Source organism: Amphiprion ocellaris, chromosome 1, assembly GCF_022539595.1.
Source record: "Amphiprion ocellaris isolate individual 3 ecotype Okinawa chromosome 1, ASM2253959v1, whole genome shotgun sequence".
Lineage (NCBI taxonomy): Eukaryota > Metazoa > Chordata > Actinopteri > Pomacentridae > Amphiprion > Amphiprion ocellaris.
The window spans coordinates 29,977,421-30,004,165 of NC_072766.1; the positions used below are offsets into that span (position 1 = coordinate 29,977,421).

Sequence of the window (26,745 nt, forward strand, 5' to 3'; positions counted from 1 at the left end):
TATTATGTTGATTATTTAAAAAAAAAAGATGTTTCCAAAATTACAGGAGACATCAATGAAAAAAAAGTTATACTAAAAAATGAAGATTTAAATTCCATTTCAACCTTTACTTGAGGTTAAATTTGGTCATCAGGGAGGCGGGACAAGAGAAAAGGGCATTTTAGGTGGTACTCCAGACTTATTTGGTATTTTAAAAAATATTTTCAAACATCCTTTTCTCCTAGTTTTTTTTTTTTTTTAAATAGATTTGGTCTCAGGACAAATAGTTTTACATAACTGCATGTTTTAGTATTTTGTACATGGATTATTTGAAATTTGATGGGTGAGAGGTAAAATGTCCTCCATTTCTGGAATGACCCATATGTTGTATTTTTTCACCATTTGAGGCATTTTGTGGTCCTATTTTGTCCTCCCATTCTTTCATCAAGTGGCTGCCAGCTGTCATTAATTTGTAGCATGACCGAGAATACATTACACAAACAAACTAGTGCCAATTTTTGAGAGGTGTTTTCAGCAGTCAGGACAACACTAGGCTGTAATTTCATTCTTGAAATCAAGAACATGGTCCAGACAGCGTCCGCAGAAAACACAACGGTTACAAGAAGCAACAGCCATGTCCGTCAGCAGGGCTTTTATTTCGAAGAGCGGATAGCGGCAGGCGTCCTGCTACAGCGGAGGCCATTCTCCATCACAGTTACACCTGACTTTGTGCGTAAGAGGATAGACCTCTGTCAGGCCCAGTCTTCCGCGTTTTTTAATTATTTATTTTCGTGTAAACTGCAGTCTTGATTTAAAAACATAGATGGTGGATAATTTAGCCCTGCGCTGAGGGCCCGGAAACAACTGCAAAGGATTATAAAATCACCATAAATCCCTGAGGCTATCCGCCGACATGGCTCGACCACGGCCGCGGGAATACAAGGCAGGAGATCTGGTTTTCGCTAAGATGAAGGGGTACCCGCACTGGCCTGCGAGGGTGAGTCTGGGATGCGGCCGGGCAGGGAGCACAGGGAGGCGGGGTTGATTTACACAATACAGCCGCTGCTTTGCTGTTGGATGAACTGGAGGGATGCTGACCCCACTCCACAGCCACATTGAACCGGTTTTCGTGGTGCCGGTATCAGGTTGAGTAAATATAAAAACCGAACAGTTATTGGGCTCCGTTTCTCACTACCTGTCCTGCACCATTGCGTTTTTGTCGCTTTGTTAACGAAGTAGTTCAGCGCGTGCTTTCCATTTAGACTGTTTGCATTTCGCTGTCACCTATGGGATTTTAACACTAGTAGTATTACACGTCTCGTTCATAAAAAACGTTTTGCATTGTAGCCCAAAGAATGGCGTAAAATATACGAAGCACTCTCAGCTCAGGATTTTCTGTGCTTCACTGGTACCCTTTTCAGACAAGTTACTATGAGCATCTATACCCGTCGGACTGACTCGCTTAAAGTCAGTTTTAGGAGGTCGTATTTTCTCTGAGCGACAAGACAGAATCCCATAGTTGCTGATAACAATTAGGGCAGACATTAGCAAGTGATTGGCGATGTAAACAAGTGAGTGATCAGCATTTTGATGAACAAATATTCAGTGACAGTTTCTCTCCTGTGCTTCAGATTGATGAGCTTCCTGAAGGAGCTGTCAAACCACCTGCCAACAAGTACCCCATCTTCTTCTTTGGGACTCATGAAACGTAGGCACTCCCCCCTGTTTCAGAGGAAAACAGCTGTGATACTAGTATCAGATATCTTATGGAGTTGTGATACACTGAGGAAAATAATATTTTTTCCTGTACAAGTAGGGTTAGTTATTGAAGTTGTTGATAATAATATGATTGTTGACTTTAAATTGTATGAAGTTTGACGAAATAATTTGATAATAACTTGCAGTCTTCATTTCACTTATGGAGTTTACTCAGTTGTCAACACGACCTATGTATGATACTTGGGCCATGTAATCACAGTTATATATCATTTTGTGTTTTCATACATGTTCCTAACATAATAAAGATGGACATAGCACCAGAAACTGACCCGGAAGTGTCAAAAACTTGCAATATCCCACTGTCCGACAGGGGCTGGTTCCAAAAAGCTCTGGCTCCATAGACTCCAATTCTACAAAGGAAAAACAGACATTTGATAGACTGTTTTTCTATGGCTCAGGATTTTTTTCATTAGTTTCCATGGTCAAAATGAGAGATCAGGTGGCCGATCTTAAAATAACTCAATCTTGAATTTTATATAGAGAGTTAAGTTTTGCGAAGTCAGGGGACGTGGTTACTTGATTGACTGTCTGGTCTGGAATGATCTCAATAACCTTAAACTCTGCTCTCCTCGTTTGGATTAATTCTGATATAATAACTATTAGTTTATTTATTGGTGGAGCAGCAGAACATTTTCCACAGACACGTTTTCTGCCTGTTGGCTTTTTTAACTAGTTTTCGACCTTCACTTCGGCTGATTCTACCAGTAGACACTGAAAGGACTCTGATAGTTTGGTAAGTAAATGTTTATTTTCTTATTGGTGTCAGTTTTAATGCACTTTATATGCATCTTTAGTTTCAGATATAATGGGTGCAATGCACTCTAGATGTCGATGGAGTTTATTTCTTTGTGTGTTGACAGAAAAGAGAGTTAGCATCCAGTAAATACTAGCTTTAATGTGAATTAGCGATGCTAACAGAGCTAGCTGCTCAGCCGTAGCCTGATTAAAGTTAATGTAGCAGCATTAAGCTAACGATGTTTGTGTTGTGTTTCATGTAAACAGCTGAAGTGTGTTGTGTTACTGTAATGTGGTACATTTAGTTAATAAAACTGTTAGTGGAGACGCTGGTTCACATTAATGTAATCTTTAGAAAACCTAAATGTGATTAAAACAGTGACATTAAGGTTCTGTGTTGTCAGTAATCCTGAATATCTGCTGAGTCTCTGAAGTTAAACTGGAGAAAACAGTAAATCTTCTAATAGTTAACATTGTTTAATGACTGATTCACATGTGGTGCTTCTTACTGCAGTGTAGATTAGAAAAATAAACTCCCAGAACATGACCAAAGTAATGATGAACACTACAGTTATTACATTTAAATTGCAGCACAGATAAGCTGAAGAATAAAACCCTCTCCCCTAAAGCTAAAATGATCACAGGCCTTTCTCTCTTTTAGTGCTTGTAAGACTATGTGACATAGGAAATCTTTCCAGGGATACTTTAAAATGAACCAGCTGCTGATGTTGATACTGTGATGTCTCTCTTCATCTCAGGTGTCTCATATTCTCTGTGAGGATCTTGTGAGTGAAGCCAACGGAAGGAAGACCTCATCTGGTTGTGAAGAAGGAGACTGAATGGACAACATCCTCAGTGAACCGCTTCTTGTTTAGATTTCACTTACAGAAAGACAGACCAACTCTCAGCAGTTTATTATTCTCTGTTCTTAGTATTCACAGGTTCCATTTATCACCTTTAACTTCATCTCTGCTGTTATAGCAGAAATACAATATAAAAAGTCCATGTTATTTATAGCAGATATTCAGCATTAAAACATGAACACATTCAGGGCAAGAGCTTCATTAATACCTTACCTTACTTACTACACATTTAAAAACTAAATTATTTAACAATTGTGAACTGTAAAGATGTGCAAACACGTAATAAATGAACGAAATAAATAATGTGTTGCTGACAGTGAAGTGTAAATACTTAACTTTAACAAGACAAGTTGTATTATGAAGAGAGGAGCTGACCAATTTATCGGCCAGCCGATTAAATCGGTTGAATGTAGCCCTATTCAAAATAATCATCATCGGCTGTAGTCTTGCCGATTAAATGCTGATATATTAATTTCTCATAAAACAGTAAATGCTGGCAAGTGTCGTAGTCACGCAGAATGATGTCCTTGTGCCATTTGTCCAATACATGGAGTTCTGGCTCCAATCAATTCTCAGCCCTCACCACAGTCTTCTCAGTAATGTATGTAAACTACAGCCAGGCAACATTACAGGAGTGGGCTGAGCGGAGCTTGCCGACAGGTAAGTTTATAATGACGTGAAATAAACAATGACTCAACATGTCTCCCGTTTCAGTTTAATTCTCTTTGCCATGTGTCATGACGAGTGATATGTGCTTCGTTGCGTCGGTCATGCTCTTCATTTACGTTGTATCGCTAAAGTTCTGCTAACCTAGCAGAAGGTACTACCTGCCTGTTTATGTTAGCAATAACATCACTGTAGTTATGCCAACCTAGCATAGCGGTAGTTAATAGCTTAAAAGCCAGTAAGAAACTGCAGAAATAACGCAAGTGTCCAAAACCTTTGAGAGTACAGAACGACTGTTCATCACTCTGTGCGTGTTAAGGCACATTTAAGGAGGAGCAATGTGAACACAGAGGGGAGAGGGTTTATTCAATGCAGGCCCGAAAAGTTTAAATGATTAACATTACTGTCTGTCTTCAGCAACCGTCATGATGTCATGTCACTCTTAGTTTTACTTTGTCAGAAAATAACGTGACCCAGGTTGTAACAGCAACTCACTGGCCGTTTCTCAATTCTAAGTACGCAAGTCCGTACTCGCGTACTTGGCGAGAACAGACTTGAGAGTCGTTCTCGCAAGTCCGTACTTGCGAGAACGCATCAAGACTAAAGTGCAATTGGAACACCAGCGTACTTGACAACGTCACCACCTCGGTTCATCTGCTCCGGTTATTTTTACCGTGAAAAACAACGAAATGGAACAGATATAGTAACACAGCCTTGCATGTTCACGGTTTAATATTAAAACAGTTACTGTGTATATATATTCAGGTTTGTAAGATTGTTATTAATCTTTTTTTAATGCTTTAGAGCTGCTGATTTATTGACAGCTGTAGTTTGTGGTGAACTGAACCGTCTCATTCTCAGTTCTATTAGTGGATCCACAAAAAGTTTTCAGAAACCGATTGCTGAAAAAATATTAAATCTTCACAAGGACACGTCATAAACAGGGATGGATGGTTTACAGTTTTATTATTAACATGACTAAAATACATTAGTCTACATTCTACATACATACCTGATGTTTGTCCTCCAACATCCAGAGGTTTATAGTCTGACAGATACACAAACATCACTACACTTTAATGTGATCACCAGGGATTCTGTATGCTGAACATCATCAGTAATTAATGAGAGAATATTTCATATCAACTACTGTACTCAGAACCTGAACACAGGTGAACTCCTACAGGTGAGCTCTTCTTCTGCCTGTAAGGTAATAAAAGAGAAACCTTTTCAAACATCAACAGCATCTGATCAAACAGGTCTGATGTTAGAGCAACATTTACTTCTGACTTCAACAATTCAATTCATTTTTTGAACGCAATTGAAAAATATTTAATGCAAAATGCTTAAATACATTTCAGCATTTTCTATACTTCAGTTTCCATGAACAGCATCATGCTGGTCCAGATGCTATAGATGGAGCTGCTGATGTCTGTGGAGTCTCCCAGCAGTCAGTGAGGATCTGGGTTTCTTCAGATGTACCTTGAATAAAATATTGCTTAAATGTTATTTTTAATGCACAGTAACAGTCATAAGAATAGAACAAAGCTGTAATGAAGACAAAACAATAATTCAGAGGTACACAGTCAGCGATCGAGTAAAACATTAACAATATTATGTTATGAATATTAACTTCTTTCAAGCCCATTTCTCTCTGAACAATAAAAAAAATACACCATGAGGCCAAAGTGTGACCATTAGATAAATGTAAAACTACTTATATCACTGATTAACTGCTATAGAACCATCAGAGCCAGCGGCAGATTTCAAAAAGTTTTGCTGACAGAAGGCTGCTCTCGGCTACAGTGAGCGCTGAACGTCCGGTCATAGCTGTCTAACCTGGACGCTCACATCTCCGAAACCGTTGGAGTAAATTTTTAATCAGGCTTTATCTTGATAAATTGACCACATATTTGACGTTTAGACAACTGCTTTCTCACCTGAAATAATCTGAAAATTACATTTTGTGTCATAGTAACAGTAGTATTCCCAAAAAAAACTTGTTATCTCTGAAATTTTCCTCCTCGGCCTTTCCCGCTGGCCAGCGCGAAATGCATTATGGGTTATTTGGCCGCCCCAAGTCCACACAAGTCTGGTCCGATGCAGTCTCGATAATGTGGGCGGAGCGAGAACACATCCGGGTATTACTTCCGTTCTCGGTCAGATGCGTTCTTTGAATTGGAACAGTACTCAGTCTCCGACTGATGACGTTACATGAGTATGCGAGAACGCAAGTACGGACAAGTACGCATAATGAGAAACGGCCACTGTGTGTGTTGTTCTGGAGTAACATTAGTGTCATAGTATTTGTGACCATTACATATTTAAAATGCAAGTCTGTCAAAGATGACATGTTTTGACATGGGGGACATCTTTGCTGTATGCGTTAAGGGGCCAAAAAATAAGTTATTTTATTCATTATATATTTTTAAAATTAATCAGCCGAGTAATGAGTTATCTGTATTTTTTTCTGCCAAATACCAGAATTGGCATTGGTCTCAAAAAATCATATCGGACGGGCCATATTTATTGTTATTACTGAAAGGATGAGGAGGACATCTGTGCTGCTCTTCCTCACAGTGATGGAGAGAAGATGCTTCAGACAACCACAGCTGGATGTTCATGTTCTCTGTAGCTCTCAGTCCACATTAGACTAGATCTTCCCAGTGATCCAGACCAAGGCTGGAAGGAAAAGACACTAACAATGAGGAAAAGATCTACAAAATTCTTTCATTCCAATTGCTGGAACATTAAATATCAGAATGAACACACGAGGATATGAATGGAACACAATAGAGTGTAATTTTTTTCGTCCTGTTTTTTATCATTTGGAAATATCTGTTTTCCTGGTTGAGGCCAAAGAACATTTTACTGCCTCAGATGGACAATAAAGTTTATTCTTTTTTATTCTAATGTATCATTAGCATTACCATGAGTTCCACACAGTTATCTGACCACACACTGTTGTAGAGAGAAAACTGCTGTTCTGTTTTACATTAAATAGTAGCAGAAAGTACCATTCTTTGGTCCAGTGTGATGGTGGGCAGACCTCAGTAACGTTACTGTTTCTGAAAGAATTATTTCAAAAGATGTTTTTCTCAGTGAAATGAACAGAAGCTGTTAAAACAGTCTGAACCGAAGAACAGAGATACTGACTGTTCTTCATTCATTAAACTGAGAGATTAACATTCATCACTAACAGAGTTCTGTGGAGGAACATTCATGTAGATGAATTGATACCTGCTGATCATTAACGAACAGCGTGTCAAAATAGCAGTTATCGATCCGTTATGATTGATTAGCTGTGACCTGCAGAACACTTAGCTCCAACTTACAGTTATCTAATTTATGACACTGACAAACCTGATTTAGCATGTGTCAACACTAAGTCAGGAAATGTAACCTGAGATTTACAGTACAACTTTAAAACGCGATGTTAGAACATGTTTACCATCAGAGGTTACAGTCTGATGGTAACTTACAGTAACTTCAGCTACAATAACGTAGGTCACTGCTTTATATGTGATAATGTCCAGATATGGAGAAGAGTACAAGTTACAAAGATGACTTTAGCACTTACCTATACAGTTTATCCTCACTTTTGGAGGTTAACGTTGTTAGCAGCAGCATCGGTAAACAGCAGAAGCCGGTAAATGTGGGTGGGACAGAGAGTCCTCAGCTCTCAGTCAGTCTGACCAATCGCTGCTCTCTGGCTCCGCACTCTGAGAATCTTTTTTCGTCTCTGGCTCCAAAAATCCAAGATGACAACCAGGAAGTAGCAAAATCCTGGCCTTATTTTCTCAGTGCAGAAACCAACGGGTGACGTCACAGTAGCTACGTCCATCTTTATTATACAGTCTATGGTTCCTAACAGGTTTTGATATTTTCTTGATTTACCAACATATGATAAGCTCCTAAATGCATACAATTTAGTATACTATCAAGTTAAAATTTCATGATTAAGAGAACCATATATATGATCCTATATTAACCCTTCGATGCATGACTGATTGGACCCTACATTCTTCCATAAGTGGGTCAAAAATGACCCTTATGAGAATCAATGTGTTTTTATGCCATTTTTTGTTATTTTGGTTAAGAATAACAATTTGTATTATTGTTTATATTATATTGTTTATATTATATTTTTGGGTGTGGACAAAAAAATAAACATGTTTGAAATATGTTTATTTTTCAATTTATAACAGATTTTGAACATTTTAATGATTGAAAAAGAATATTACACAGATCAGCAATAGAAGAATGTCAACATCCATTTTGCTGACATTATTCCACTCTTTTCCTCCAGCTGCTGCTGCTCTCCGTCCCTCCAAGTTTGTGTACTGCATCATGTCTTGTATGACATTATCAGTGATAAAGAGTTTGGGGTAGTACCACAAATATTATAATTTCATTAAAAGTATAAAATGAAACTTAAAAAGTTAAATGGAATGATAACAAAAACATGTTTTTTGAGGAAAGCTGGAATATGAAATGATTAATACCGTCCATTACAAAGATATTGAAAGAAAATGAGCTCACCGGGTCATTTTAGACCCACTTATGCATCTAAGGGTTAAGTGAACAAGTCCATGAATTTGAGCCAGCATACATACCCATACTAATGCATTTCTATTAATACTCAACAATTGCTCTTTCTGTAACAATTGACTGTCCTGACTGTTTTAGTAATAGTAAAAGGAGTAAATTTGTCTTCTTTAGTGCATTCTTGGGTCCAAAGGATCTTCTGCCCTACAAGGAGTATAAAGATAAATTTGGCAAGTCCAACAAGAGGAAAGGTTTCAATGAGGGCCTGTGGGAGATTGAGAACAACCCAGGAGTCAAGTTCACAGGCTATCAGGTCAGTTGGCAGTCTGTTCTGTCTGTGGTACTGAGAGAAGGCAGGCAAAATTCTAAAACAATTGAAATGGCTGTTCAAACCAGACATCCATTTCTTCTTTCAGTTTTACAAAACAAATGATGGATGTTTTTTGCACACAGGCCATCCAGCAACAGAGCTCATCAGAAACAGAGGAGGGGGGAAACACTGCTGATGGGAGCAGCGAGGGTGAAGAGGGAGACTCTGTTGAGGAGGAAGATGACAAGGAAAAACTGAAAGGAGACAAGGCTGGGTCTAAACGGAAAAAGACAGCTACATCCAAGGTACTTTACTTCAGTGGTGAGCACTGAAAAAGGTCATGTGACATACAGTGCTGCGAAAAAGTATTGCCCCAAGTTTCTTCTATTTTTGCATATTTGTCACACTTAAATGCTTCAGATCATCAAACAAATTTTAGTATAAGACAGCGATAACCTAAGAAAACAAAAAATGCAGGTTTTAAATGATGGTTTAATTTATTGAAGGAAAAATGTCCAGCCCCATCTTGCCCTATGTGGAAAAGTAATTGCCCCCTTAGCTGCCAATCTACGAAATTATCAAATTCATTTGGCATTTCAGTTTAATCTCTCTAGCCACACCCACGTATGATTACTGCCATGCTTGTTAATTCTAAACAGCTCTTAAATGGAACCTGTCTAGCATTGTGAATTTGGCTGAAGGGCCTCAAAAAGCAGCACATGATGCCATGTTCTAAAGAGATTTAAGAACAAATGCAAAACAAAGTCACTGGCATTTATCAGTCTGGAGGGTTACAAAGCCATTGCCAAGGCTCTGGAACTCCAGAGAACCATAGTGAGAGAAAGATTATCCACAAGTGGAGAAACGTGGAACAGTGGTGAACCTTCCTAGTAGTGGCTGGCCTATCAAAATTTCTCGAAGAGCACATCCACATCTCGTCCAGGAGGTCACAAAAGAATCCAGACAAACGTCAAAAGATCTGCAGACCTCAATGGCTTCAGTTAAGGTCCATCCACATGATTCCACAATAAGGAAGACACTGGGAGAAAATGGCATCATGTTACAGTTGCAAGGCACAAACCACCCCTGACCAAAAAGACATAAAACCATGTCCGGTGAGCCCCAATACTTTTGGGATAACATCCTGTGGACTGATGAGTCAGAGGTGGAGCTTTTTGGAAGACATGGGTCTGTTACATCTGGTGTAAAGCTATTACTGAATTCCACAAGAAGAACATGATACCAGCAGTGAAACATGGTGATGGTAGTGTGATGGGTTGGGACTGCTTTACTTCCAAAGGACCCGGACGACTTTCTTCTCCTGGAGAATATTCACCCATCAGTTCATGATCTAAGGCTCAAGCACAAAAGGGTTATATAGCATGACAAAGACTCAAAGCACACAATCAAATCAACCTCTAAATGGCAAAAAAAGAACAAAATTAAGGTGGCCAAGACAAAGTTCGACCTTGGATCCAATTCAGATACCATGGCAAGGTCTTAAAAGGGCAGTACATGCAAAACCATCTCATGTGGCTGAATTAAAACTTATTTTGTAGGGAAGAGTGGGTCAAAATTCCTTCATGACGATGTAAAAGACTGATCACAAGTTATGGCAAACATTTAACTGCAGTTGTTGCTGCCAAGATATGCCCAAACAGTTACTAGGTTTAGGGGGGCAATTTCTTTTTCCACAGGGGGGGTATTGCTTTTCAATAAACCATGTAAAAATTGAATTTTATGTTGTGTAGGTTATCTCTGTCTAATATTAAATAGAAATATTAGTTTGATGATCTGGAACATGCAAGTGTGAGCAATATGCAAAACTAGAAGACAGCATCAAATACTTTTTCACAGCACTGTAGAGAAACACCCTGAAAATTATGTGATCAGATTGGAGAATAGATTTTATACATCGACGTATTTTTTTCAATCAACCCTCCTGTCATGTTGCTGTCTTGAGCATTTGGCATGGCCAGCAGGCAGATGGGTCCCCCCACATAAAGAGCCGGGTTCTGCTCGAGGTTTTTTTCCCTGTTGAAAGGGTGTTTTCCTTGCACTATCGCCTTTTGGCTCGCTCTGGGGGTCAGGCATATGGGTTCTGTAAAGCGTCTCGAGACAATTTGACTGTAATTGGCGCTATATAAATAAAATTGCACTGAATTGAACAGCAGAGGTCATAAACTGTTTATCACTGGTGTCATTGATGGAAAATCTAGTCTCAAATTTTTACAGGTTGAAGGCTTAGCTATAGTATGTTTGGAGTAGATAAAGGGGATAAAGTGTGTTGTACAACACACATGGACAATGGCACCTGTGTATGCCACGGTTTGTGCAGACAGAGAGACTTGATGACCGAGCGAAAGTTTTGACAGTTTATTTACAGAAGGCACAAATTACAAACACGAGATGAACTATGGAACCCTAAAAGGAACACAAAGCTAGAATGCAAAACATTAAATCAAAGCGGGCTGAATTTAAGAAGTATTAGTAATCATGGACAGAGAGCTAATCAGAACCAAGTAATACTAGGCGAGGAAAGCAGGTAATGAGGGACAAGTGATCAAAATCAAAGTCAGATTCCTCAAGCCAAACTACCAGGCTGGAAAGGCACATGGACATGAATTCACCAGAATACATAGACAAAATGGTCAAAAGACCGACAGTAAGCTATAACTTTCTCAATTAAAATGATAACACGACATGGAGTGGCTCATATACAAAGAGACTATCAATAAAACAAGTTTGGCTTAAACAGTTCTTCTAATTTTAGCCCCAAAGTTGAAAACTTAGCTGACAGCGGTGTCGGAGAGGCAGATCAACAGAGTGCAGGCAGAGGTCTATATGGCGTGACTCTTGGGAAAATCAGGTTTCGGCAGGATCACCAGTGGGGAAGAGCGAAGAGAGCTGAGCAGAGACACAGGTTAGAATCTTGCAAAGCAGTAGTGAGCAGAACTGTGACTGCCCTGCGTGAACTAACACAAGGTAGTGCAACGGTCCAGCGTTGAGTAATGGACTGAGCCCTACTTTTATGACAGGTGGAGAAATGATGAACAGGTGAACCGCTCCCCATCACAGCTGATTATCCAATCCTAAGTGGAGAGAAAGCACACACACACACACACACACACACACACACACACACACACACACACACACACACACACACACACACACACACACACACCAGGGAAAGGGAAAAGGAGGGAGAGCTGTCAGCTAAGCAGCGGAGGTGGAGGGGATGACAGTTTACTCATGTATGCTTCATATCACAGCCTTTCTGATCCCACTCCAAAAATATTTTGTGTGTATTTGTATATGTTATGTGTGTTTGCAGTCTTACACATGATTAATTATCCAAATAAGAACAGCAGTCTAATCTTCAGTCATAAGGTTGTCAAAATTTTGTAGTTTTATTATTGCCAACAAATCCCAAACCCAGTAACAGAGCTTAATATATCTTATTTCTCTGTACCATAGAGATCCATTATTCATACTTGAAAAAAATGCATCAGTAAGCTACTCTGTTGCATTGGGTGACATACTTCTTCTGCTATCATAAACATTCACTAGTTTATTTGACTCCATACCTCTGGAGCAGCATATATGGATTAATCTACCGCTGATAATGGTTGACAAAATGCACTGTTTCCTCCTATTGTGATGAAGAGGCCACCTGAAAATTGAGTTAAAGTGAACATTTCATTTGCTGACAATAACATAAAGTAAAGGTAGATTCATCTTCCAACATCTATCTGATTCATATTTCCTGATGGACAGGTTCACGAGTATTTACAGAGTGGCACAATATTGTCTCTGTACACCACTGTAATGAAACTGCAATGAAGCAGGGAAGATGTGATTGAAGTGTAGACTTCTTTTAATGCACAGGATTTAACAAAAATAAAATTACAGCAATATTTTCACTGCCTCATTAGTAATTAGACAAGTGTCTGATACCCAATTTTAAGTCCAAGTGTGAATTGTTTCCTCCTTATTTCTTGACAAGTCAAGGAGGTCAGGTGTCTGGAGTTGATTCCAAGTGTTGAAGTGCATTCGGTAGATGTTCATGGGAACTTTCAGTATGTGGTCCAAAGTCACAGAAGACAACTGAAGTGGATGATCACAAAATTCTTCCTTTGGTGAAGAAAAATCATGAACAACATTTTGCCAAGTCAAGTACACTCTGAAGAAGCAGATCTATCACTGTCAGTCTACAATCTAGAAACATTTAACTTATGTAAATATAGAGATTATCTCAGGATCACTGGTAGCACTCATTAACAGAAAGGCCAGATTACACTTTGCTAATGAACATGTTCAAGAGCCTGCCCAGCTCTGGAACAAGATACTTTGGACTGACCACATCACCTATCAAACATGGTGAAGTTTTGAGGTAAGGGTATGTATGGCTGGTGTTTATTGCTGAAGTGATTGCTGATAGAAGTCACAAAATATATTATGAAGTGTGCAAAGCTTTCCCTTATACTCAGATTCAGTCACATTTTGCAAGACTGACACGATGCTTCACAGTACTAATGGATATTGAAGAAAACATACCATGATGGTTACCCAGGAGCTTCTAAGGCAAAGAAAGGGAATGTCTGTAAATAGCCAAGTCAGACACTTGACCACAGCCCAACTAAGATGCTTTTCCCATACTGAAGACAAAACTGAGTGCAGAAGGACCCATAAACAAGGAGCACCTGAAGGCGACTGCAGCAAAGGCCTAGGAAAGCATCCCTTGGATTGAAACTCAACATTTTGTGATGTTAGATGGTTGTAGACTTCAGGCTGTCATTGACTGCAAATGATTTGCATCCTAATATTTAAAAGTCCTTATATGTAGAATTATGTCCACTTGTTTGATTGCCTTTTTGCCTTCAATGATTTTTAAGAAGCACAGCCTGGCTAATTTATAATTTTTTCCCCTGAGCTTCACTTACGGGATTTCACCACATTTAATTTCTCCCAAATATTTTTTTTTTTGTAACAGCTTGTTCCTGGTGATACTGTATTGATTATGTTGTTCTTCTCTGTCTGACCTCTCCTTTATTTTGCAACAAAAAGATTTGAAGAGATGGCGAGCTGCAGAGCCTAACACTGCCAATGTGTGTTACTGTATTAGTGTATAATCCACACTTGCTGTAAATGGAAGCAGGTTGAAAAAGTCACATGCATCCTGCTCCTCACTTAGCAACCACAGTTGCCTAGCAACTGGTCTCCATTACACATGACACATGTGGTGTATCTGAAAGAATGTGGTGTTGCTGGGGAACAGAATGTAGATGTGTGTGTCCTGTCACATCACTGAAACAAAATTATGTGTGAGTGTACACGCACATGTCTGTGTGTGTGTACAAGAGCTAGACAAGGTAACTGGAATGTTATTTGAGAAAGGATGAAATGTGATGTCAACCTTCCCTTACTCCCCTTTGGACCACACTCTCTTACACCTCTCTTACACACACACACACACACACACACACACACACACACACACACACACACACACACACACACACACACACACACACACACACACACACACACACACACACACACACACACACACACACACACACACACACACACACACACACACACACACACACACACACTGACTAGTGGTGAAGTTAATGAATTTCAAAGTGGAGCTCTCTAACAATTTGGATCTTTATAAGTAGTTAGTGAATGACTTGTGGGATTGCTATTATTATTGCTATTAGTTCTACTAGTACTACTGATGTTGCTCATACTACTGCCATAGTGAATTACTGTGACACTTTGCTTTCAAATTAGTATATAGTAAAAGGTCCAGTCAGTTGTTAGAACAGAGATACTTAGTTAGGAAAATGCAACAAAATTTTAAGGAACAGACTAAACAGTAAATTTGTCTGCAGTAATTTAAGCTGCTAATCCTGGTCAACTACTTTCTTTATGTCCACAGTATCAACCTGCTGTTACTAAACACAGGTATGCTGATTTTTGAGCTTATGTGCTGCATTTGGATAAAGGTTTATTTAAGACTGGAACATTAACTGTGTGGGAAACCAAACTAGTTACATTAAATAGCATTTGTTTCATAAAATCAGTTAAAAATACAAACATTAAAGTAAATATGCCTTACTTTCTATGTCATACTTTTAAAAAAAAAATATTGTGCAATAATACAAGGGCTAAGTAACTCAGTCCTGTAATACAAGAACAATTCTGTTTTTTCCTTTTCTATGTGTTCTGCATGGATTATCAGTTGGTGAGGAAGATGACTTTTTGCTTGGTTAGTTTTGACGTCTAGCTTGTTAGTGTGTATACACTCATCAAATTCCTCTTACCCTGAAACCAACAAACCTTGGTCAAAACTGCTTTATCGTTAAGTACTGATGACTTGAGATTAATTTTCTTCCAATGAACTAAAAGAATGATTCTAATCTCAGCTGTCTGTGTCTCCAAAAGAAGCTGTGTAAAGTCAGTGTTGGTTGGTTGAAGACTACAAGGTTAAAAAGTCATAAGTGAAGCATTCGAAATAAGCAAGCTTAACTCATAGGTATTGTGAACACTGGATTTTGACATGGTGGAATGTGTAAAATAAAGAAAATTTCTGTGGTTCTGCTCCATCCATTTTGATCTTTTATTAACAAATCCAAAACAGGACTGTCAATGTAAGAAGAGTGTGTTGCTGCATCTGTGAAGCAGTCATTCAGGTAACTGCTGATCATATTAGTACTAACAGTAGGTTCACATCATGTGTTTGAAATTGTAGTGAAACAACTGTTTCAATGACATTGGCATCTTGAATTATCAAATTATGTCACCTTATACAGGTACTAATCAATACCATCAGTTTAAGACTGCTTTACAGTGCAAATGGTTACTGGTTACAAACTGTATTGATTTGTCACCTGCAAAGGATGAGCTCTGCTGCTGATATTAGTTGTTCTGCACATTATGATTTGTGTGTCTGTGGCAGAAATCCTCAAAGCTGTTGAGGATCTCGTCTGGAGACGATAACCTGGAGAAGGATAGAAAAGATGACGACCAGAAGAGTGGCTCAGAAGGAGGAGATGCTGACAACGACATCATTGAAAGTACCACCGACAGTAAGGTGAGATACATGTTTGATTCTCTCTCTTATCCCTGCTGATTTGGCACAGGCACACAGAAACAGGGCACGCATTTCAGGATGATGTCCCACAATGGTAAATGGTCTGCACTTATACTACGGTTGAAAAGTTTGGAGTCATTTAGAAATGTCCTTATTTTTCAAAGAAAAGCATTTTTTTTCAATGAAGATAACATTAACTGAATCAGGAATACAGTCTAGACATTAATAATGTGGTAAATGACTGTTCTAGCTGGAAACGGCTGATTATTAATGGCATATCCACGTAGAGGTACAGAGGCCCATTTCCAGCAACCATCAGTCCTGTGTTCTAATGGTACATTGTGTTAGCTAATCATGTTGAAAGGCTAATTGATGATTGGAAAACCCTTGTGCAATTATGTTAACACATACACATGTGGACAACATTGTTGGTACCCCTCGGTTAATGAAAGAAAAACCCATGATGGTCACAGAAATAATTTGAATCTGACAAAAGTAATAATAAATAAAAATTCTATGAAAATTAACCAATGAAAATCAGACACTGCTTTTGAACTGTGGTTTAACAGAATTATTTTTAAAAATAAACTCATGAAACAGGCATGGACAAAAATGATGGTACCCTTAATATTTTGTTGCACAACCTTTTGAAGGAGTCACTGCAATCAAACGATGTAACTGTCAATGAGACTTCTGCACCTCTCAGCAGGTATTTTGGCCCACTCCTCATGAGCAGACTGCTTCCGTTGTCTCAGGTTTGAAGGGGGCCTTCTCCAGACGGCATGTTTCAGCTCCTTCCACAGATGTTCAATAGGATTTAGATCAGGGCTCATAGAAGGCCACTTCAGAATAGTCCAATGTTTTCCTCTTGGGTGTTTTTAGCTATGTGTTTTGGGTCATTATCCTGTTGCCAAACCCATGACCTGTGACTGAGACCAAGCTTTCTGACACTGGGCAGCACATTTCTCTCTAGAATACCTTGATAGTCATGAGATTTCATTGTACCCTGCACAGATTCAAGACACCCTGTGCCAGATGCAGCAAAGCAGCCCCAGAACATAACAGAGTCTCCTCCATGTTTCACAGTAGGGACAGTGTTCTTTTCTTGATATGCTTCATTTTTGCATCTGTGAACATAGAGCTGATGTGCCTTGCCAGAAAGTTCCAGTTTTGTCTCGTCTGTCCGTTGGACATTCTCCCAGAAGCTTTGTGGCTTGTCAACATGCAGTTTGGCAAATTCCAGTCTGGCTTTTTTATGATTTGTTTTCAACAATGGTGTCCTCCTTGGTTGTCTCCCATGAAGTCCACTTTGGCTCAAACAACAACGGATGGTGCGATCTCACACTGATGTATCTTGACCTTGGAGTTCACTTTTAATGTCTTTAGAGGTTGTTCTGGGCTCTTTTGTTACCATTTGTATTATCCGTCTCTTCCATTTGTCATCAATTTACCTCCTGCGGCCACGTCTAGGGAGGTTGGCTACAGTCCCATGGATCTTAAATTTCTGAATAATATGTGCAACTGTAGCCACAGGGACATCAAGCTGCTTGGAGATGGTCTTACAGTCTTTACCTTTAAGATGCTTGTCTATAATTTTCTTTCTAATCTCCTGAGACAACTCTCTCCTTCGCTTCCTCTGGTCCATGTTTAGTGTGGTACACACCATGTCACCAAACAGCACAGTGACGACTTGTAACCCTATAAATAGGCCGATTGACTGATTACAAGTTTGTAGACACCTTTGATGCTAATTAGAAGACACACCTCGACATGTCCCTGTGGTCACACTGTTTTCAGTCTTTTCTAGAGGTACCATCATTTTTATCCAGGCCTGTTTCATGAGTTTATTTTTTAAAATAATTCTGTTGAGCCACGGTTCAAAAGCAGTGTCTGATTTTCATTGGTTAATTTTCATAGAAATTTTATTATTACTTTTGTCAGATTCAAATTATTTCTGTGACCATTGTGGGTTTTTCTTTCATTAATCGGGGGGTACCAACAATTTTGTCCACGTGTGTAAATAAAAGTGTGAGTTTTCATGAAAAATATGAAATTGTCTGGGTGACCCCAAAATTTTGAAAGGTAGTGACTTTCTACCATGGTGGTACTCCATGCAGTTTAGAATGTTTTTCATTCACCCATTCACACACCAGTGGCGATAAATCTGCCATGCAAGCTGCTTGCCTGACATCGGGAGCAACGGCAGTTTCAGTGTCTTGACCAAGGACTCTTCAACATGTGGAGGGGCCAGTGATCAAACTGCCAACTTTGCAATTAGTGGATTGCTTTACCACCTGAGCCACAGCTACCCATAATATCTTGCTTTAAATCTTAGTTTTTAAATTTTTTTTCAATTTTTCTGGTAAGTGATATTTTATGATATTCAGTACCTTCTTTAAATAAAACAAAGCAGTTTTATGAGGACTCATTTGCTATAAAGCTGAAAGGAATGCTGAAAGGTGGCAGTCGAATAAGAGAGCTGAAATAACCAGTTTGAAACTAGTAATTTGGGCTTTCTTTGACAGTCACCAATATGACTAATAGTACTACAAATGATGTTCATAATAACTGTGTTTTATTATTGTTGTGCTCCACAGAACCAGCTGCTCATAGAGGAACATTAAATGAAAAGGGCATGAAAGGGAAATCATTCTTTGTAGCTTTGATGTTGGAAAGGTGAATCTACAACATGATTTCTCATCAGCACCATCTACTGGCTCCCATCGTCACGTTCAATACTCTGTTGGATGTCCAGTTTGTGTTTGTATGACTGATGCACCCGTACTTAAACTGTTATCATGTGAATACCAGGGTCAGATTGGGCATTATGTCACACAGTTTTTTCAGCACTTAAATGTAATGTGAAATCAAAACCACTGTCAGGATCTTGAGCTCTCTAAAACAGAAAGCTAAAGTTTTTAATTTATTTCACCTTGTAAGTTCATATTGTTAAATAAATATATAGATATGGGATATTTAAAGGGGGATTAGGTATTTGAAGACTTTAATCATGCTGTATTGGCAGACATTAGGAGCTTTGATAAAATGAACTGTGTTTATATTCAGTCTTTCTTCTACAAGACTCAGACTAATCACCCAAGCAGAATGAAAAAAGGTTTAAAATTCTAAGGTATAGCCCTTTGATAACCTGTTATCAAGATGATGGTAAGAAGTTAGTGGCCAGTGTGGGTGGTTCATTCCCTTCATTTTATCTGTAAAAGTAGATCCAAATTTGTTGCTTGACCAGACTAATGGTACCACTTTTTTTCAAAAGTTTGCCTGTTTTCCATTGTATACCTGATTATCCTAAAGCACAGATAAATGACACTCTACCAGAACTGTCATTTCTTACACTGACTAAATGATCTAGCTTGGTTTTTGCTGACCAGCTTTTTCTACAGCAATCTATAGCAACGTGCAGTCTTCACCAACAATTTGGAGCTGTTAGTTCAGTTGTCACATAGGAATAGATAAGAGTGTATCAATCTGAAGTATTTAATGGATAATATCACTCCCAAAAAAAGTACCAATAGCCAATGCAGTTTGACAATAGAGATATGATAGTTTTAGCTAAAGCGCCTTACAACAGCATCCCCATCTGCCAAGCATGATATCCCGATTTTGACACACACACACGCACACACACATATGTGTATGTATATATATATATATATATATATATATATATATATATATATATATATATATATATATATATATATATATATATATTTTATATATATATATATATATATATATATATATATATATATATATATATATATATATATATATATATGCCACAAGCCAGAAGCTCAGTTTGCTGTTGCTTATCAGCCACAACCCTGTGTGTTTACACTGTAATCTAATATTTTCGATTTAGATAAATGAATTCTAGCAAAAATGTAGTGCTAGGCTAACCTGTTTCGCAAACAAACCAACTGAATTAAACAGAAAAAGAGGAATTCTAATATTTCACCTAATATTTCAGTACCACTGTTACCTCATGTTCAGCCTAATTCAGTCTTAGTTAATTTATTTTTGTTGTTTTCTTATTTTATTAAAAAAACAAACTACCTTTTTTTTTTTACTAATTTACAAAGGACAAGAAATGTCATATCCATAAAGAACTGTAGTACTAACAGAAAAACATCCTCATTACTGGACTTCAATTGAACATACTAATATGAACACTTCATTTATATCATAATAATTAGCCACTTACTTTATTGGTGTAAAAATACAAGTTCCAGAATTCACAAACAGGATCTAAAATACCAACTTCAAGCAAAAGGTAACTGGTATTCATCCACAACCCTGTCACTCCCCAGTTTACATATGTTTTATGCATTTATGTTATGGAAAAGTAAAAACAATTACTGACTGCCTCCTTAATTATTTTTAAAAGGGGACTTAAGAGATGTTCTCAGAACCTTTTACAATACTTCATGAAACCTGTGTCACAATAAAAATACAGTATTGGTGCATTTGTACTTCATATGTGACATGATGTAAAAACATCCTGTCAATATATCTCGGCCTGATGAAATGGGATTGGGGTAGCTTGTGTTCTTTCTAGTATTTCATAATCACACACAGTGTACATAGCCATCAAACAGTATTTATACTGGATGTGCATACCTAAGTGTATTGTATTACTCACAATCACCTATCACTCTGTACAAATGCATATGAGAAGACTTTCATATACACTCACCGGCCACTTTATTAGGTACACCGGCTCGATTGGTTGTTAACACAAATAGTCGGTCAGCCAATCACATGGCCACAACTTAATGCATTTAGACATGTAGACGGAGTCAAGACAACTTGCTGAATTTCAAACTGAGCTTCAGAATGGGGCAGAAAGGGGATTTAAGTGACTTTGAATGTAGCATGGTTGTTGGTGCCAGTTGGTTGTCTGAGTATTTAACAATCTGCTGATCTACTGGAATTTTCGCGTACAACCACCTCTAGGGTTTACAGATAATGGTCTGAAAAAAGGCAAATATCCAGTGAGTGGCAGTTGTGTGGACCAAAATGTCTTGTTGATGTGAGAGGTCAGAGGAGAATGGGAATACTAGTTCAAGATGATAGAAAGGCAACAGTAATTCAAATAACCACTTGCTACAACCAAGAAGATGGGCTACAGCAGCAGAAGACCATACCTTGTGCCACTCCTGTCAGCTAAGAACAGGAAACTGAGGCTAGAAATTCACACAGGCTCACCACAATTGGACAATAGAAGATTGGAAAAACGTTGCGAGGTCTGATGGGTCTCCATTTCAGCTGCGACATTCAGTATCAGAATCAGCTTTAATGGCCAAGTACGCACACAACATACAATAAATTTGGTTTCAGCTGTTGGTATCACCCTAGGAATAAGGAAAGAATAATAATTACATAGAAGAACAGGGAAAAAATAGTAATAAAAATTAATATAGCCACAGTATATATAGCCACAGTATATACAGATATTTACAAGCTACAAAGGAATATCTAAACACTGTAGTGCAAAATGATAATTGCTACATAATGATACAGCGTGGCTGCTCCAAACCACACAGTGACAGAGGTGCACAGGACAGATTTGATGACTGCAGTGTAGAACTGGATCAATAGCTTCTGTGGCAGGCCATGTCGCTTCGCAGGAAATACATTCTCTGCTGAGCATTTTTTAGGATGGAGCAGATGTTCTTCTCCCACTTCAGGTCCTGAGAGATTGTAGTCCTCAGGAGCTTGAAGGACTCCACAGCTGACACAGGGCTGTTGCTGATGGTGAGGGGGAGCAGTGATGAGGGCTGTCTCTTGAAGTCCACGATCATCTCCGCAGTCTTCAGTGTATTCAGCTCCGCGTTGTTCTGGCTGCACCAAATTACCAGCCGCTCAACCTCCTACTGATATGCGCAGAGCGTCACTGTCTTGGATCAGGCCAATGACTGTTGTATTGTCTGCAAACTTGATGAGTTTTACAGCTGGGTGCTTGGAGGTGCAGTCGTTGGCGTAGAGGGAGAAGAGCAGTGGAGGCAGGACACACCCCTGGGGGGCGCCAGTGCTGACAGCCTCCTGTCTGTCAGGAAGCTGGTGATCCATTGACACATGGATGGAGACACATTGAGGTGGGGGAGTTTGGTGGACAGGATTTCAGGGATGATGGTGAAAAATCCAAAAATAGGATTCTTGCATAACTCCCAGGGTCATCTAGATGTTGCAGGATATAGTGCAGCCCCAGATTGACTGCATCATCAGCCAACTTGTTTGGGCGATACGCAAACTGCATGGGGTCCAGCAGAGATCCTACTATGGATTTCAGGTGGCTCAACACCAGTCTCTCGAAGGACTTCATGACCACAGATGCCAGAGCTACTGGTCTGTAGACATTCAGTCCTGTGATGGAGGGCTTCTTGGGAACCGGGATGATCTGATCTCTTTGTTCAGTGTGGTCTGGCCTTCTTAAACAAGTCTGTCCCAACTCCTGTAGGCGTCCTCCTTGGCGTGGTGGAGCTGTTGCAGTTTGGTGGTGAACCATGGATTGTTATTGTTCAAAGTCCTGAATGTTTTGGTTGGCACACACATGCCCTCACAGAAACTGATGTATGCTGTCACAGTGTCTGTCAGATTACCCAGGTTGTTGTTGGCAGCTTCAAAAACACTAGTCTGTGCAGTCAAAACAGGCTTGAAGTTCCTGCTTTGCCTCACTGGTCCATTTCCTTACAGTTTTAACCGCAGGCTTTGCAGATTTTAGTTTCTGCCTGTATGTGGGGATGAAATGGACCAGACAGTGATCAGAGTGACCCAAAGCTACCGCCGGAACAGGGTGGTATGCTCCTTTTATAATGGTGTAACTGTGGTCCAGGATGTTGCTGTCTCTTGTGGGGCAGCTAATATGCTGTTTGTATATTCAGATGGTAGGGTCAGAATTTGGTGTAAACAACATGAAAGCATGGATCCTGTCTTGTATCAACGGTTCAGGCTGCTGCTGGTGGTGTAATGGTGTGGGGGATACTTTCTTGGCACACTTTGGGCCCCTAAGTACCAATTGAGCATGGTTTAAATACCACAGCCTGAGTATCGTTGCTAGCCATGCCCATCCCTTCAGCACCACAGTGTACAAACTGGTTTCTTGAACATGACAATGAGTTCACTGTACTCCAAATGCCTCCACAGTCACCAAATCTCAATCCAATAGAGCACTTTTGGGATGTGGTGGAGCGGGAGATTGGATTCATGGATGTGCAGCCGACAAATCTGTAGCAACTGCATGATGCTATCATGTCAATATGGACCAAAATCTCTGAGGAATGTTTCCAACACCTTGTTGAAAGTATGCCACAAAGAATTAAGGAAGGTGAAGGCAAAAGGGGGTCCAAGGTGTACCTAATAAAGTGGCCAGTGAGTGTATATTCTCTACTACCGTCCATGGTATATGTTGGGTATTGCAGTGTACTGATCACTCTAGTTGTAGCTTGAAATAGGTTTTTTACAACAATAATTATGGGACTGACTTATGGAATATTCGGTAACTGTCAAACATCCATCACGCTAGATGTTCCTCTTTTATGTAACCACAAAAAGATGAATGGAAGTACGTAGATAAATGTATTGAGTGTTGTGCACAACTGGGTTACACATTGTAACTCCTTATTAACTATATCTGTATATTTAATTTTTTTCTAGAATATAGGACTACTATTCTACTTGGATTGCTCTATATAATAACTCATCTTTTTATGGAAAAGTGATACATCTGTTCTTCTGTGTATCTGTGAAATAGATCACTGTATATTTTAAAGCTTTTTATAGTGGCATGCTTTGCTATTGTACTCGGATCATTATTTTATGAAAGTGACCATTGGATCTCAGTTTAGAGTCGTATATGTGCAGTGGACTTGGAGGAAATTGAATACATAATCCACTTTTCTCTGTTGCCTTGTCTACACTTCTAAACCTAAAAGTAAACTAAACAACATTCCTTTTGTAAGGAAACGGAGCTGTGACAACGGTTTCATACTGTACAGTATGATCATTCATTTTGAAATTGCCAAATCTATCATTGTCTCTTGAGTTTACTCCTGACTGCTTAGCCTTTTAACTCTGTGCCAGTTGCCTTTATTTCCTTCCACTCTTCTTGTCATAAGATATAGACATTTTTTGTTGATAGTTGATTAAGACACCTTTTGTATGTTCACTTGTTTTTTTTGTTTGTTTTTTAAAAATTTCCTTCAAATCTTTGTCATGCTTGTATTTGGAAAATGCTTTGCATTTTCAAGGTTTGTAATTTACTGTAAACTGTTTTTGCTGTTTATGGATGAGACTTTTACAAAATATACTCAATGGAATGCACAACGAGACTGTAATGCTCATTACACATACACACCACAAAACTCTAGCATGGGTAAAAAGTAGAGAAACTTTTCCACTGTGACATTCTTGTCACTACTTGGACAACAAAAACAACATCAAGATCAGAATATAAGGTTAAATACTGTACAGTGTAAGCCTATAGTGTTCAGCACAATGTATAATGTAACACAATTAATACACTACGGTTACATGTCGTGTACAACAGAACTGTACACCCTTGAGCAATATCACTTAAATGTCAAATGCTTTAAAATTGTAATCCCCAAGTTGACAAGTAGAAGAGTTCTTCTTATGAACAATCAAAAACATATGCTTTAAAAAGACTGGATTGAAAATACAGGCAAAGAAACTCAATGCAAAAAAGTGATTATAATTGTGATCACCAACAGAAATTTAAAAATTTTAGGTTTTTAAAATAGTTAATCCAAACTGTTAGTTTTTAATTTTACATAGGAGGAAATACTAAATACTGTTCAACTTAGAAGCAATGCATTTACTGTAAAATTATACAGTTCAATATAATTTGATATTACAGTGATATTGCACAGAGCTATACCTACTTCTGTGGTATCAATGTAATTGGCTACTTTCATTTTTCTCATTTCTGTTGTATATTCTACATGTGTAATTTCCTCTTATTTTTTCCAATTGAAAAAAGTTAGTGTGCGTGATCACACACGTCTGATAAAAGAGAAAAAAAAAATCTTTATAATGATGTTTATTTTCAGCTAAGCTCCGGCTGGAGAACGTCACTATCTGTCTGCGCAACCAGCGCGCAGTATTGTTCCTCTTTGAATGCGAGCAGTAGCGGGTGCGCAGTTCGCACCGAATAACTCGGCGCTGAAAAGGAAGAACTCCAGTTTAGTAGTGACACACGCCTGGGTAACGGTACTATTAAGTAAAACAGCGTCCACGTAGTTGGTTTGCTACATGGCTGACAAAGAGGGTAGGTTAAATAACACTGCCTAGCGTATAAAGCGGTTGCCCGTTTTCCTTGTGTGCCCCTTTGTGTGCGCAGTACGAGCGTTTAACTATGTCATAGTATAATGCTAGCAATACATGCTAAGTGAATAAAGTCTGTCAGGATACTTACTGGTTTTAGTCAGCAGGTGTACTGTTCTTTGTTGTACGTTTTCAAGAGAACGTCACGTTACACATCCGCTATTTATGTTCAGTATACAGTCAATGCACCAAACAGCATTTTCAGTCTAATAAACTGTTGATACGCTGCTACAACTACCTCCACCTATACACGGCGTAGTTGGTGTTAGCGTGCAAAAAAACACGTCAGTACCAATGGAGGTTCGTTCAAAATACATCCGTTACTCTTAAACTTCTTTGTCACTGTTTTATCACCGATTGTCGATAATGTTACGTTGATACAAACGAGTTTGTGTATGCCTAAGTAACTTTTCTTGTGTAAAAATGTAGACGGGGAAAAAACTTAAAGGTGCTACTATTATTTGCAGTGATACGTGTAACTTATCCCATGTTGTCCTGCCTAAGTGTATGATGATGCAGTGGAAGAAAGGGTCATTAATGAAGAGTACAAGATTTGGAAGAAAAACACACCTTTTCTATATGACTTGGTGATGACTCATGCACTGGAGTGGCCCAGCCTTACTGTCCAGTGGCTTCCAGACGTCAGCAGGTATATGTCTCAGTCTTGCTATTCATAAAGTCTGACCACTGTCCACTGCATATGGCTGTATGGTACTCTGTTACAACTAGCCTTCTGTCTTATTTGTTGTTTTTCTGAAGTCTCTCCTCATTTCTCTTGGTCTTCTCTTGACTCAGCCCATTACTTTGCCAGCCTGTTAAGTGTTTGTTTAATCCCTCCTGTTCTCTGTGACAACCTATATCATATTTTAATACAGTAGATTTCACAGTGATGTTATCAGTTCCTTATTACTGTTACTGAGAAATATCCACTTTCATAACAACCCATAAACCTCTTCTGAAATGTGACTAGTTGCATTAAAGCTACAAAATGTAGAAATCTGACAAATATCTGCAGTAAGTATGTCCTGATTAGTTATACGCCATGAGTAAAAGTCTACAAACACTAAATGACAGATGCTGAAAAATCCCACTTTTCATAAACATATGTAAAACCTAAATAAACAAAGGCATCTCAACCAAGGTCTCTGTGGGAGTGTGTTATTCAAAATTTTGACACCAAGACTTTTATTTTTAGTGCAAATGTACATACTTCTGAGTAGCAGTCCTGTGTCTAATCCATTAGGCCACCACATCCTGTTCTCATCGTAGACTTTGTTGCTTATCTAATCGGTGAAAACACCAGTGATTGGCTAAAATCTCCTGTCACAGGTTAGATTTTATAAAATCCGACAATGGAGCCAGAAGGAGATGCAGAAGTCTGTTTTCCTTTCAGG

At 38.8% G+C, this 26,745-nt stretch overlaps 2 protein-coding genes across 4 annotated transcripts in view; both read left to right on the forward strand.

Annotated features, from left to right (window-relative positions):
- Positions 1-669: 669 nt before the first annotated feature.
- On the forward strand, positions 670-19,658 carry hdgfl3 (HDGF like 3). The gene is made up of 6 exons (XM_055011055.1): positions 670-976; positions 1,611-1,687; positions 8,745-8,883; positions 9,024-9,185; positions 15,851-15,985; positions 18,583-19,658. The coding sequence occupies exons 1-6, from the start codon at positions 893-895 to the stop codon at positions 18,607-18,609; spliced, it is 624 nt and encodes a 207-aa protein (XP_054867030.1). The 5' UTR covers positions 670-892; the 3' UTR covers positions 18,610-19,658.
- Positions 19,659-19,791: 133 nt separating this feature from the next.
- The window catches only part of LOC111572897 (histone-binding protein RBBP7), a 35,009-nt gene continuing 28,055 nt past the window's right edge, over positions 19,792-26,745 (forward strand). For 2 of the 3 annotated variants that reach the window (XM_023276778.3, XM_023276779.3), the window contains exons 1-2: positions 19,792-25,295; positions 25,856-26,000. In XM_023276778.3, coding sequence (XP_023132546.1) covers positions 25,280-25,295; positions 25,856-26,000 — 161 coding nt within the window. In that variant the 5' untranslated portion in view covers positions 19,792-25,279. Of the gene's footprint in view, positions 25,296-25,818; positions 26,001-26,745 lie in introns of all 3 variants that reach the window. The other variant, XM_035951213.2, reaches the window with a different exon arrangement.